The sequence below is a fragment of the Heterodontus francisci genome, chromosome 5 (assembly GCF_036365525.1).
Source record: "Heterodontus francisci isolate sHetFra1 chromosome 5, sHetFra1.hap1, whole genome shotgun sequence".
Lineage (NCBI taxonomy): Eukaryota > Metazoa > Chordata > Chondrichthyes > Heterodontiformes > Heterodontidae > Heterodontus > Heterodontus francisci.
Window position 1 is genome coordinate 39,387,283 of NC_090375.1, and position 14,364 is coordinate 39,401,646.

General features: G+C 40.7%; 1 protein-coding gene and 1 long non-coding RNA gene across 13 annotated transcripts in view; one reads left to right on the forward strand and one right to left on the reverse strand.

Moving 5' to 3' along the window:
• adgrb1a (adhesion G protein-coupled receptor B1a) overlaps window positions 1-14,364 on the forward strand; it is a 684,782-nt gene that overhangs the window by 622,374 nt on the left and 48,044 nt on the right. For all 11 annotated transcript variants that reach the window (XM_068031354.1, XM_068031357.1, XM_068031358.1 and 8 more), the window contains one exon: window positions 5,519-5,690. In XM_068031354.1, coding sequence (XP_067887455.1) covers window positions 5,519-5,690 — 172 coding nt within the window. The remainder of the gene's footprint in view (window positions 1-5,518; window positions 5,691-14,364) is intronic.
• The window catches only part of LOC137369815 (uncharacterized), a 148,971-nt gene continuing 136,458 nt past the window's right edge, over window positions 1,852-14,364 (reverse strand). For both annotated transcript variants that reach the window (XR_010975019.1, XR_010975018.1), the window contains exon 3: window positions 1,852-6,264. This is a non-coding gene — a long non-coding RNA (uncharacterized lncRNA). The remainder of the gene's footprint in view (window positions 6,265-14,364) is intronic.

A 14,364-nucleotide genomic window follows, 5' to 3' on the forward strand; every position in this document is an offset into this window, starting at 1 on the left:
ATGGGATTTTTTTTACATCCACCTGAGAGAGCAGGCAGGACCTTGAATTAACTTGTCATCTTCAAGGCCACACCTTCAGCATTATAAAAGTATATTAACATATTAGCCTAGATTATATGCTAATGTCTCTAGAATGGTGCTTGAATGTAGAACCTTCTGACTCCGAGGTGAGAGCACCACCACTGACACAAGGCTGACACCTTAAAAAGCTTAAGTATAGTCATGGCTCAATTGGTAGCACACTCACACCTGAGTCAAAAGATTGTGGATTGAAGCCCCACTCTGGAGACTTGAGCACCAAATGTAGGCTGAAACTCCAGTGCAATACTGGACTGCCTGAGTTGTTGCCTTTCAGTTGAAATGTTAAATCAATATCTTGTACACCCTCTCAGGTGGACATTAAAGATCGCAGTGGCACTATTCAAAGAGAAGCAGGGTGTTTTTCCCAGTGTCTTGGCCAATGTTTATCCCTCAACCAACATCACAAACAGATTATCTGGCCATTATCGCTCTGCTGTTTATGGGACCTTGCTGTACGCAAATTGATTGCCACGTTTCCGACATTACAACAGTGACTACACTTGGAAAGTACTTCATTGATTGTAAAGTGTTTTGGGATGTCCTGAGGCCGTGAAAGACACTGTGCAAATGCAAAACTTTCATCTTGATGTATGGTTTTATTTGTGATTTCTTGTGTTTTGACATAAACTATAAACACAAGATTATGAAACATCTTTGACATTTAAGACATGTGCCTGTTTGAGTGATCAGGGGCCAACAGACTTGAATTAACCCCTGGCTCTTAGATTGCTCTCTGTCCAAGGAAGCTGCATGGAATGAATGTTGGTCAAATTTTCGATTTAGTTAAGAATCAGAATCAGCAGTGTTAATGTTATTAAAACTAAATTTTATGGGTGGTTATAGAATAGCCCAACTGATGAAAAAGCAGTGTTTGGAGGTTGGTCACACAAAGTTTGCTTGATCAAACTTGGCACCTGAATTACACTGCACAGTTTGTATCAATGGGAAGTCAAAATGGCTTTGCATCAGTCCAAGTTGTCTCGCCTAGCAAATCTACTGTACTGCCACCACAAATCTAAATTCTAATTAACTGAATGTTCAGTTGTGCTGATCAGGGCATGCAGATCCTTTTTTTAAAAAGTTGCAAATTTATTAAATTGAACTCTGAGGATAGTAACATCTGAAGTCTAGCAAAATAAACGTTGTTCATGCCTTTCAGAATCTTTTTTTTGTGCAAGCAGTTAATGTAACAGTGTTCAGATGTCAACATCTCTGCAATAAAATAAATGAGGTCATATATTTTCAGGATTAACTTACTGTCCAATTTCAGATGAATTATAAAAGTGTAGAAAATTCAATTACCCATTTCAAAGTATTATAAGTCACTTCTAACAATAAAGGTTGTAAGGTAAATAGAGGTAGAAATGATCAAAACACAAAGGAATATGTTGGTTTCTGTAGATCTGAGACCATGGAAATCATTTAATGTTAAAAGTGAGCAAGAGGCCATTTGGCATATCAAGTACATACCAGTATTTTTTGGCACATGATCCACCTAATCTATTCCCAGTCTCCTGCCTCATATTCTTTAACATTTTCTTTTTCAAATAATTTCATGTTTAACTCTGTTCGTAAAGGAGTTTATTTTATTTAGAGATACAGCACCGAAACAGGCCCTTCGGCCCACCGAGTCTGTGCCGACCAACAACCACCCATTTTATACTAATCCTACATTAACCCCATATTCCCTACCACATCCCCACCATTCTCCTACCACCTACCTGCACGAGGGGCAATTTACAATGGCTAATTTACTTATCAACCTGCAAGTCTTTGGCTGTTTATGGCAACATTTCACATTTTTAACATTTTTAATTATTTTCGATTACCTTATGTGTGTACTCTTTCTACTGTCTTGGCAATCAGTGCAAAAGATCTATCACTATTTATGTTGTCATAGCCCATCATAATTTTGAAGGTCTGTTAAATTACATCTTAACCTTCTCAGCTCCAGTGAAATTCCCTAACATCTCTTAACTATAACTCCTCATCATGTGGAGTCAGGGGATATGTAGCAAAATGGATGGTAAGCTCACAACAAAACGGAAAACAGAGAGATGTTCCCCTCATACCTACGTAGTTTGCTTTGTTCAGATTTACCAACTGCACTGCCATCCCGATCTAACCATGTTTTATTTAACTCATTAATTAAAGTTTAGGTATTTCATTAACTTAGCTTATTTTTAGATTTTTAAAAATTTATTGATCTAGTTTAATCATAGTTGGATTAAACGTTTACCTGCAACTTACCCTTGCCACCCGTCCTCATGCTGTGGCATCACCTCATGATTTTTCTCCCATGCCACTCTCAGACTCAGAGCCTCACCCTTTTCTAGTCCTGTGCTCTCCACCTCGTCCTTTGCTATTTGCAAAAGGTGGGAAGTAGTGTTCCACAATGATTGGTGCTATTCACCAGTTACATAAACAGTTAGGACTCTGGAATCGAAAGCACAATTTCGAAATTTATGGATGTCACCAAATACTGCGACAAAACACAAGAAATTAATAAACTTTCAGAATGAGCATGTAATTTGCAAATGAATCTCAGTATAGATTAATATAAAGTTGTTTATTTTGGCAGGAAGAATAAGGAGGCTACATATTCCAAAAGGGATCTAGTCAGGATAGATATACAAATCACTAAAAGGCGGGACATTGGTTAATAAGGCCATAAAAATGCAAACAGAGCATTGGGGTTCATTTCTAGAGAATTAAAATTGAAAAGAGAGAACTTGGCTTTAATCTAGTGTAGAACTTCGGTAAGACCACCCTTGGAGTACTGTGTACAGTCTGGTTTCTATATTATATAAAGGACGTAGAAGCACTGGAGAAGGCACAAAAAGATTTGCCTGATACCCATATGTCAGGGGAAACAAATTAGGGCCATGAATCTAAGACAGTCACTAATAAATCCAATAGGAAACTCAGGAGAAATGTCTTTTCCAAGAGAGTGGTTAAAATGTGGAACTCGCTACCATAAGGAGTAGTTGAGGCAAATAGCATAGGCATATTTAAGGCGAAGCTAGTTAAACACATGAGGGAGAAAGGAATAAAAGGATATGTTGATAGGGTTAGATGCAGTACAATGGGGAGGTGTTTCATGTGGAGCATAAACACCAGCATTGTCCAGTTGGGTCAAATGGCTTATTTCTGTGCTGTACATTCCATGTAAGTGTAACATCTATGTGACTCTCTGCTACATCTTTTCCATTGCCTTCATAAGAACATAAGAAATGGGAGCAGGAGTAGACCATACGATTCCTTGAGCCTGCTCTGCCAGTCATTACGATCATGGCTGATCTGCCTCAACTCAGTTTTCCTGCCCACACCCCATATATCCTTCCTACAATGAAATATCCAGAACTGTACAGAATGCTCCCAACTATTACCGAAAATACACACATATACACCCATACACATAAAAATACACATCTATACAAAATATATGTCCCACTACAAGCCCGCTGATCCTACCACTACTTTGATGACTACAATTCCTCATACCCCAATTCCTGTAAGGAAATTATTCCATTCTCCCTGTTTTTCCTTCTCCATCACATTTGTTCTGACAATGCCGCCTACTTCCATACCAGCACTTCTGATATCTCTTCCTTTATCCTCAACCTAGTATTCCCCTCCACCGTGTCTGTTACATTTCCCACGCTTATGCTTTCGCCCCTTCCCCTCCCTCCCAGAACGATGAGAGGGTTCCCCTTGTCATCATCTTTTACCCCATCAGCCTCCACATTCAACTGATCATCTCCTGACATTTCTGCCACCTCCAGCATGATGCCACCACTAAACACATCTTCCCCCCCCCCTCCCTTTCAACCTTCCAAAGGAATTGTTCCCTCCACAACACACAAGTTCATTCCTCTATCCCCCAACACAGGTTCATTCCTCTATCTCCCATTCCCACAGGACCGTCCCACGTAAGCACAGGAGATGCAACAGCTTCCCTTTATCTTGTCTCTTCCCACTGTCCAGGACCGTAAACACTCTTCTCAGGTGAAACAGCAACTTACTTGTACTTTTGTGAATTTAGAATACTATAGTCGCTGCTCACGATGTGGTCTCCTCTGCATTTGGGTGATCAAACATAGATTGGGTGACCGCTTTGTCGAACACCTCTGTTCAATCTGCAAGCATGATACTGAACTTCCTGCTACCTGTCATTTTAATTCTCTGCCCCACTCTCACTCTGACTGTTCTGTCCTCAGCCTCCTGCACTGTTCCAATAAAGCTCAATGTAAGCTTCAGGAATAGCACCTCATCTTTCAGTTTGGTGCTTTATGGCCTTCTGAACATAACATTGAGTACAACAATTTCAGATCATAACTCTACCCCCATTTTTTTTCAGACGGCCACTGTTGGTTATGATCCTGTATTCCGATTTACAACTTTAGATACATCTTTTCTTCCCATGTCTCATTACCATCTCCTGTTGCTGTATACCATTATATCCATTTTGTCATTTAATCTCTCCTGCCTTCCAACCTATAATAGATCTTTCCTTTTTGTTCTTTCTCCCCACCCCCATTACATCTCTACTTTTTCCAGTTCATCAACTGGCCATCAACTTGAAACATTATCTCTTGTTCCTCTCTCCGTAGATGCTGCCTGACCTGAATTTTTATGGCATTTTCTGTTTTTGTACCAGAAATACACATTTGTTTCAAAAGAAAGATATTGGGTGGAACGGGATACTGTAGAGTTATGTAGATATGTTGAAATTTCATTTGATCGCTATGGGAAGGGGCAGGGAAAATCTTCGCAAACCATTTTCTCAGGAAATTAAATAAGCTTGCAACTGAGCAAGTTGTGTATGGGAGGAATGGATTTGATGGATCACATCTCCTGCCATGTCCTTTCGCTGTATGTATCACGGCTCACTGCTGGTAATGATATATCCTCCAGTTATTCAAAATGTATTTTAAGTGCAGTGCGTGCAATATGATTAAGCTGCTTTATGAAGCAGTAGATGTCATTGGAGCAGTTATTGCGATAATCATTAATATTTTCTGTGTAGAATGTATAATACTGCATCAGAAAATACATATATAGGAAAAAATGGGCATTCTCACTGATCAGTTTATTGAAATGGAACTTTGTATAAGAGCTGTGAAGTTGTCTCTGTTTGTGGAATCAGAGTTAAACCTTTTAGCTGAAATGAAACTAAAGATATTTTTTGCAAGTCTGAATGGTTAAGAGTGGCTTTTTCACTCCCTTTTTTATACATAGGAAACCACACGATCCTCAGTAATACCTAACTATATTGGGGATTTTAAATACGTTGTAATAATTGTTTGTTTGGCACTTCTGCTTTATTGTGTTTGGACTATGTGTTAAACCGAGTCTCTGATGAATAGTATCATTGACCTGGTACTTAGAAGCCATTTCACTTTTTCTCCCTAACATATTTTTTGTTCCTTCATAGGGCATCTCTTTGGAGCTCTTGTGTTGTCCTACCGCTTTTGGCATTGACCTGGATGTCTGCAGTGTTAGCCATCACAGATCGAAGATCAGCCCTCTTTCAGATCCTCTTTGCTGTCTTTGACTCTTTGGAAGGCTTTGTCATTGTAATGGTCCACTGCATTTTGAGAAGAGAGGTATGTCACATGGAAATACATGTGAGATTAAAGGGTAGGGGAAATGTTTTGCAGGGCTAAAGATATGATGTTCATGTATGTATGGGTCTATCTTTAAATAACTGGAAGGGGAATAAAAATTGTGTGAAGTGGTGGTGCCAGTGGTGTGTTTGGTTTGCATGTACTTCCTCGTAAATCTGGATGTGATACCTGTTTTACATATTTCAAAAATATACAGAAAGAGGATCAAAGATTACTGCCAGTGATTGTAAGGTGCTAATCAAGGATTTAGATGACATGGAACACCATGTGAGTAAAACTCAGTAGGTTTATATCATCTCAGCACCCAAGGTTACTTCTTGTGATAATTTGAGAAAAACTGGTTACCTCTTTTCAAAAGAAGTCATCCACACAGCACAGTAAGGGTTATTTCATTCTAGTGTATGATCATGTCAAAAGTTGGTCAAATCTGCTACATGACTTTGACCATCTTCCTTGTTGTGCGTGACGTTTGGTTGAAGAAATGACCCTCAGAAGTGCTTTTCAGTGGTTAATCTTTTGATGTAGAATCCACTTCCAGAATAGATGCTGGCACCTAAGACAAATCAAACAACAATGCTTAAGGCTGGAAATAAAAGGTACTGAATTGACATGTTAGGCAAGGTTATATTAAGCAAGGTTATGTTAGTTAAAGTTAAGAGATTGAAAACAGAAAAAAGAGAATGAAGATGAGAAAATGGCAGTGAAAGGGCAGAACTGAATTGCTTGAAATTTTTTTGTATTTAAAAATGTACATGTTGAGTCATGTCAACTTGATATTGCAGTAATGTTTCTCTTCTCATTCAGGTATCTCTTTTAAAATATACATGTGTGTGCATATATGATATATTTATCCACATGTGTGTGTACCTAAATCCAATATTGAAAAATCTTCAAAAATGACATATTCCCAGGAGATGTTGACAGTCTGATGGTTTATAATATACATCCCCTTTATATACTTTGTAGAATGATCCTTAACATTCCAAAACTAGGGGTCATAATTATAAGGTAATCACAAACCTCTTTACTCAGAGAGAATGTGGAACTGACAGCCACATGGAGTGGTTGAGGCGTTTAACATAGATACATTTAAGGGGAAGCTAGATAAGTATATGAGAAAGAAAGGCGTGGAAGGATATGTTGATTGGGTGAAAGGAAGTAAGTAGAGTGGGAGGAGGCTCGTGTGGAACGTAAAAGCCGACATTAGGCCGAATGGCCTTTCTCTGTGCTGTAAGTTCTACATAAAACATAGCAACGGCTGTCAGTTTTGATGCCTGACAACCAGAGCATTCTGTATTATGGATCAATAGGTATGACATGAGAGCTGTAAATGAATGTACTGAATAATAATAGTTATTACTGCGAAGTTGATGTAGGTCAATATATATTAGATGCACAAGATATTTAGCAAAGAGAGTTAGAAGAAGCAGTTGGCTCACCACAAGACTGTTAAACAATTGTTTTTTTTTTCCGCTGAGCTTCCCCTTAAAACAGTAAGTTTCAGATTTCAGAGTATACACAACTGCTGGTAATTTATATAAATTATGCTGGGGGCAATGTCACAGTCAACAAAACAGTGACAAATGATGTTATCCTCTCAGTTTAGTAACTGTGTTAGGAAAGTTAATCTGTAATATTTTTCAACAAATGAAGTCCTTGCTGAAAAAGAATACTATTCTAAATGAATGAACTTTTCTGTGTTGTATGAATTGAGTGTTTCTCATCTTTGATTAGTAAAGATTTGAAATTAAAACTAGGGAAGGAGTTGTTTGCCTTTTGGAGCAGTGGCATTCTTATCAAAGTTTGCCTACATCCCCCAGTTCTTCGATGACAAATTCCCATAACTCTTGAGCAACATTAACCTGAAGCAAAATGCAGGACCAAAGGTATTGGTGAAGGAAGCTATCGTACTCAAATCATACAGCATCTGCTAATAGCTGAAGTAAGCACAACATTAATATTGCCCTTTGAGGTGGGCCTCATTTCCGGGTGCAGTACCCAAGATCAAAGTGGATCACCTGCATTCAAGGGGAAATGGTGTTCATTTGAGGAAGGGAATTTAAAATAAAAATGAAATAGAACTATTTTCTTGAACCCTTTAAGTACTAAAGATCCTTTGTGGATTTTAATGCATGGTTTCCGTCACATGACATCTATAGAAATGATTCTCTGTACCTTTCCAATTCTGAATATTACAAAGTAGTAAGAAAAGTACAATTCTGATTATTCTCTGAATAAATGGATTACTTGATTACTCTGATAACAGGTTTTGGTTTTTTTGAACACAACTGTTACTTGTAAACCACAAAGGGTTAATATTGCGCAGTTTGTGATCCTGTGAAAGGAAAAATGGATGAATTATGCACTCAAGTTTCCTCCAGTTAATATTGGGAAGACTGAAACCAGTGTCTTCAGCCCCCATTGCTAACTCTGTACCCTTGCCTCCCATTTTATCCCCTCATCAGCCACTGTCTCAGGTTCTGCCAGACTGTTTGCAACCTCAGTATCTTATACATCCCCAGCCACCATTTTGCAGCTCTGTAGCATTGCCCGTATCCTATTCTGCACCCTTATTCTTGCAGACTTGCATTCTCCCTAGCCCCCGAAGCCTCTAATTTAACATTTTTATCGTGATATTTAAATCCCTTCATAGCCTTGCTCTTCGCTATCTCTCTCGCCTCCTTCATCCCTACATCCACCACCATCACCCACTCTCCCCCTCACAGAACTCATAACTGTGAGGGAGAAAGAGAATGGATAAGAAGGGAGAATGTACAGAAGCAACCACCTGGTTGATGAACCTTACAATGACCAATTGATGAACAAATGAATTAAGTTGAGTTTAAAATGAGTTCGAAGAGAACAGACTGGGAGATAGTGATAATGAATGAGATCAAGTCAAAGAAAGAGATAAGAATGGAGTCTGGCCTCTTATGAATGGGCCTACCATTGGCAGCCATGCCTCTAATCATCTAGGTCCTTCGTTTCAGAGTGTCCTCCCTAAAGCTCTCTGCAGTTACACTTCCCTCCCGTTTAAGATCCTCCTAAAACTCATTTCTTAAACCAAGCTTTATGTAACTCTTCCTAATATCATTATCTTTGTCTATTAAGTAGCAACAGATATTATTCTTCCCATGTTATGAGTGTAGTCTTTAAACTTGGTCACACAAAACACAAATATTTTGGGGTTACAGTTCTGTGAAAGTATTGAGATAATGCTGTCAAATATTTCATAACGTTTGAATATGTTGCTTCCTTTTTTCTGTAATGATTGAAAAATTCAGCATAATTTTGATCTCTTGACAGGTTGCATGAATCCTTGAGTTAACAAAGGCAAGACTGCCATTTTGAATTCAGCCTGTTTCTGGTCTAAATACTCATTTAGATGTAGGTCTCTCCAATTTCAAAGTTTCAACTATAAATAGCAAATGTTGGCTTTACAGAAATAATGGGCTGGATTTTACGTTCTCCCTTGCGGGTTACTTGCTGACTCCTGGGAGGGGAGGGGGCCTTCATTCAAAGGCACTTGGTGCCTAATCAAGGGACCTGGCATCGGGAAGGGGAGGCCCACTGAGAGCCACACCCTTGTCCTTACTACCGAACCCCCTACACCCCCTCCCCTGTGAACCCCACCCTGCGAAACCCCTCTCGCCATGAACTGCCTGTGGCCTGGGTATCTCAATGATCCTAGGACTCAGGAGGGTGCATTGCTGGCAGCAGTCACCGCCTCCGCAGTGGCGCTGCTCAGTGAAAAAGCTGCCAGCCTCTGATTGGTCAGCAGCTCTCAGCGAGTGGGACTTCCGTCTCGGGGGTCCTTAATCCTGGGGAAGGCCTGCTGCTGTCCAGTTAAGTGCCTGATTAGCTCACGATATGATGGGCCTTCCTGAAAAGAGGTGACATGGGGCTCTTGCCAGCTGTTCAGCTGATGGCTGAGAACCCCGCTGCCTACATAAAATACTGCCGATAGAGTGTAATACTGGTTTCGGGCTTTTTATGCAGCTATCATGAAAGTTTGCTGCAGTGAGACCATATATGTGAGCTATAGGCTTTTAGTTTTAAAAGCTCCTCAAGCACTCCTTATGATGTGAAAAAATGCAGACTCACAGTCAGTACAGCTTTTCATAGAGTTATAGGATGATACAGTACAGAAGAAGGCTAGTCGACATATCGTGCCTGTGTCAGCTCTTTGCAAGAGCTATCCAATTGGTCCTACTTCCCCTGCTTTTTCCCCATAACCCTGCACATTTTTCCTTTTCAGGTATTTATCAAATTCCCTTTTGAAAGTTGTTGAATCTGCTTGCACTACCCTTTCAGGCATTGCATTTCAGATCATCATAAACTGCTGTGTAAAAACACATTTCCTCATGTTCTGGTTCATGCCTCTGGTTCTTTTGCTAATTTCCTTAAATCTCTCTGGTTACAGACCTTTCTGCCATTGGAAACAGTTTTTCCTTATTTAATCTTATCAAAAACCTGCAAGATTCTGTATGCCTTTTATCAAATCTCCACTTAACCTTCTCTGCTCTAAGAAGAAGAACTCCAGTTTCTCTAGTCTCTCCACGTTACTGAAGTCTTTCATCCCTGGTACCTGTGTTAATAAATCACCTCTGCTCCCTCTCTGAGGCCTTGACATCTTTCCTAAATTATGGTGCCCAGAATTGGCCACAATACTCTGGCTGGGGCCTAACCAGTCTTTTATAAATGTTTAGCATAACTTCCTTGCTTTTGTTTTCTATTTATAAAACCGAGGTTCTAGTATGCCTTCATAACAACCTTCTGAGCTTGTCTTGCTACCTTTAAAGGCTTGTGTAAGTACACCCCCAGGTCTCTCTGTTCTGGCATCCCTTTAAAATTGTATCATTCAGTTTATGTAGCTTCTGTTTATTCTTCCTGCCAAAATGGATTCTTCCTGCCATCTCTGGGGTTAAATTTCGTCTGCCTATTTAGCCAATCTGTCTTTATCCTCCTGAAGTTTGTTACCATCCTCCTCAATGTTTAGTACATTTTTGAGTTAGGTGTCATCTGCAAACTTTGAAATTATACACAAGTCCAGGTCATTAATACATGTTATAAAGAATAGTGGTTCCGCACTGACCCCTGGGGAACACCACTGCACACTTCCCCTTAGTCTGAAAAACAACCGTCACCACTACTCTGTGCTTTCTGTCCTGAAGCCAATTTTGTATTCGCACAGCCACTGCCCCTTTAATCCCATGAGCTTCAATTTTGTTAACAAGTCAAATATGTGCTACTTTTTGAAAGTTCATGTGCACAACATCAAACGCACTTCCCTCATCCACACAAACCATTTCTACATCGAAGTACTCCATCAAGTTAGTCAAACATGATTTCCCTACAACAAATCCATGCTGACTTTATTTTATTAACCCATAATTTTACAAGTGCCAATTAATTTTCTCCTAGATTAATGTCTCTAAAGGTTTCCACACCATTGATGTTAGGCTGACTTGCCTATAACTGACTGGTTTATGCCTCACCCCTTTTGTAAGCAGGGGTGTAACATTTACAATACTCCAGTCCTCCAGCACCACTCCCATATTTAAGGAGGATTGAACATTTGTGGCCAGAGTGTGTGCAATTTCCACCCTTCCCTCCCTCAGCAATCTAGGAGGCATCCAATCTGGGCCGGGTGACTTTTCTACTTTGGACGCTGCAATGTTTTAACGTACCTTCCCATTATCTATTTTTGATCTATTCAGTTTCTCTACTACTTCCTCCTTTACTGTGACATTGGCAGCATCCTCTTTAATGAAGACAGATGCAAAGTACCTCAACTATGCTCTCTGCTTCCACCATTTTGGTCCCTAATAGGCCCCAATCTTCCTTTGACTACCTTTTTACTATTTATATGTTTGTAAAAGACTTCCTGGTTCCCTTTTATGTTGCCCACGCGTTTATTCTTATACACTGTCTGTGCCCCCCTTATTTCCTTCTCAGTACTCCACTGTACTTTTTGTCTTCAACTTGGTTCTGTCCTGAATTATAAACTTAATATTTATCAGAAGCCTCATTTTTCTGTTTCATTTCAACCTTTATACCTTTAGTCATCCAGGGGCACTCTATCTTTGGATGCCCTTGCCTTCCTCCTTGTGGGAGTGTGCCCGGTCTATACCCAAACTTTCTCCACTTTGAAGGACACCCATTGCTCATTTACTGTTTTACTTGCCAGTCTTTGATTCCGGTCCACCTCGAATAGGTCCTTTTTTAACTCACTGAAAAAACTGGCCCACTGACAGTCCAGGTTTGAATAGGAAAACAAAAATGGTAGAGGTAGTAGATGGTAGCTGTTTCGAAACATGAGTCAAATTGTTCAGGAGAGAAGAGGGAAAAATTGGAGAGCAACAGTTCATGTCACATTTAGGGACAGTTCATTTGAACATTCTTTGATACATAAAATGTTAACTTTCTGTTCTCTACTGACCCCACTTTTTGTTTTATGGTCAACATTCTTCAGTTAATTTTTCCCAACTACTTCATTTTTTTTCATGTTATTTTTGTTTAAAACCTATGGGCTGAATTTACCATCCCCTTGATGCCGCACTTCGCGGCGCGGGGGCCGGCAAATGTTTGTGAGGAGAGGCCTGCCTCGACCTGCGATGTCGAGAAGGGCCTGCCGCATATTATCAGCGGCGGGGGGACCTCGGTGTGGGCCCCCCTCACCGCCTGACGGTGGGCCCTTCATCTGCATATTCAAGTGAACATAAACTAGATGCTAATAAACTTACCTGCAGGCGGAAGACGTCCCACGCCGATTTTACCAACTCCGAATGCAGCTCGCGAGCCTTCGCAACTCCGTGTGGCGTTCCGAGGCGAAAACCTGGTGGAGAGGGGGGAGGAATAAAATTTTCAGGGCGGGAGGGGTGGAGGAGTGGGGAAAACATTTTTCATTGGCTGTGGGGATGGTGGGAAGGGGTTGAAGGACAAAGAGTGCAAAGTTTGGGGTTTAAAATTCGGGACTGTCAAGAATGGTTTCTTGGTGGGGGTGGGGGAGAGAGAAATAAATCTATTGTGTGATCATTGGGTGGTGGAAGTGGCGCTTTGATGGAATATTTACTGCTTTTATTATAAGTTAAAGTCCTAGTCCCTTTAAACATTATAATCTCTGCTAAGAGCTTAAAGCCCTTTAAAAATGGCATTGGCGCCTACACAGACGCCGTTGCCGGGGACACGGTGGCCGCCCCATACACATCATCGTGGGTGGCTGCTCCACCCCCGCTATTTAAATGAGCCCCCGCGCGTAATATCACGGGGGCTCCTCGGCAGTACTTCCGTGTCAGAAGGCCGCTGAGTTGAAAGCGTGCCGTCGAGGAGTGCAGCGCGCGAATAAAATTCAGGCCCATTTTCCAATCAATGGTGTATCCAGCAAATTTTGAATTGTACATCTACCTCTGCTTGCACTTGAGGGAAAAATGTTGAATTTTTACAGTTAAATTTTTTAAACATCTTTTTGTTTCATAAATATTACATTTTTTGTAATCATACCAAAAGCAGGAAAAATAAGTGACATCTACACATGTATTTATCCAAGTTTGACAGTCCAACAATCCTAAAAACTACCTGAGCAATCAGCGTTCCTTTACAGTTGGGCTCAGTTGTTAAGCTTCTCAACTCTGAGTCAGGAAGATGCGGATAGAAGTTCAGATCCAACTCCAGGGGCTGAATATTCGTTTGGGAGAGGGAAACAGGAGTCGGGACTGTTTCCATGTCCTGAACCTGCCCTTAGGGAAGAAACTGTCACTCTTGGGGATTTTGACCAGGACCCCCACTTAATTGGCAGGGAGACAGGTTCCCTGTCCAATTAAAGGAAGTGAGTGGGCTCTTGAAACTGGAGGGCCAACCAGAGACCTCTGCAAGGCCAGGACTTCTGCCGGTGGGGTCCTAAATCGTATGGAAGACCCACTGCTGTCAAGTTAAGTGCCTGATTGGCACTCAATTTGGCGGGCCTTCCACACAGGAATAGAGAACCCCGCTGCCAGCACAAAATTCTGCCTGATAAATTTCTTCATTAAAAGGCTTGTGAATCTAAGGAATTTTCCAGCCTGGAGGACTGTGGATGCTCAGTCGATGAGTATATTTAAAACTGATATCGATTGATTTTTGGGAACTGTTACGACCAGGTGAGAAAGGTATCTAAGGGTCCCTCTCAGCCTTCACCTGGTCTTACTGTAACAGGATTTAATTTTTAACACACCATGTTTTTAGCTCCCCCTTGGTGAATTGTTGTTCACCACTTTGCAATTATAAGGCAAAGAAACCAGCACAAACAGGCTTTCTTAGGTTTAAAGAAGAATTTGAACTTAAACTCTAATTCGGTTGACACCTACGGATACACAATGCGCCCACGCTCGCATGCAAATAGAGCCAGAAAAGAGCAGAAGAAAAATAAAGGAAAAGTTTGAGGCAATATCTGAAGAGTTTTTTTTACAGTTCTTCGAGCTCACTGCAGAGTCTTTGATTGTAGATAGATCTTGCTTTTCGTTGGGGCCCAGTATTCTTAAATCTTGTTCGCTGTAGGAGACTTTTCTGTCTTGGGGTTCATATGTCTTCAATGGATTCAGAGTCTTGCGAGCAAGAGATGGGAGCAGGCAGGAGAGATCTTCTCAGTCCAGGAGCAAACAGTCTTTCTGAGTTC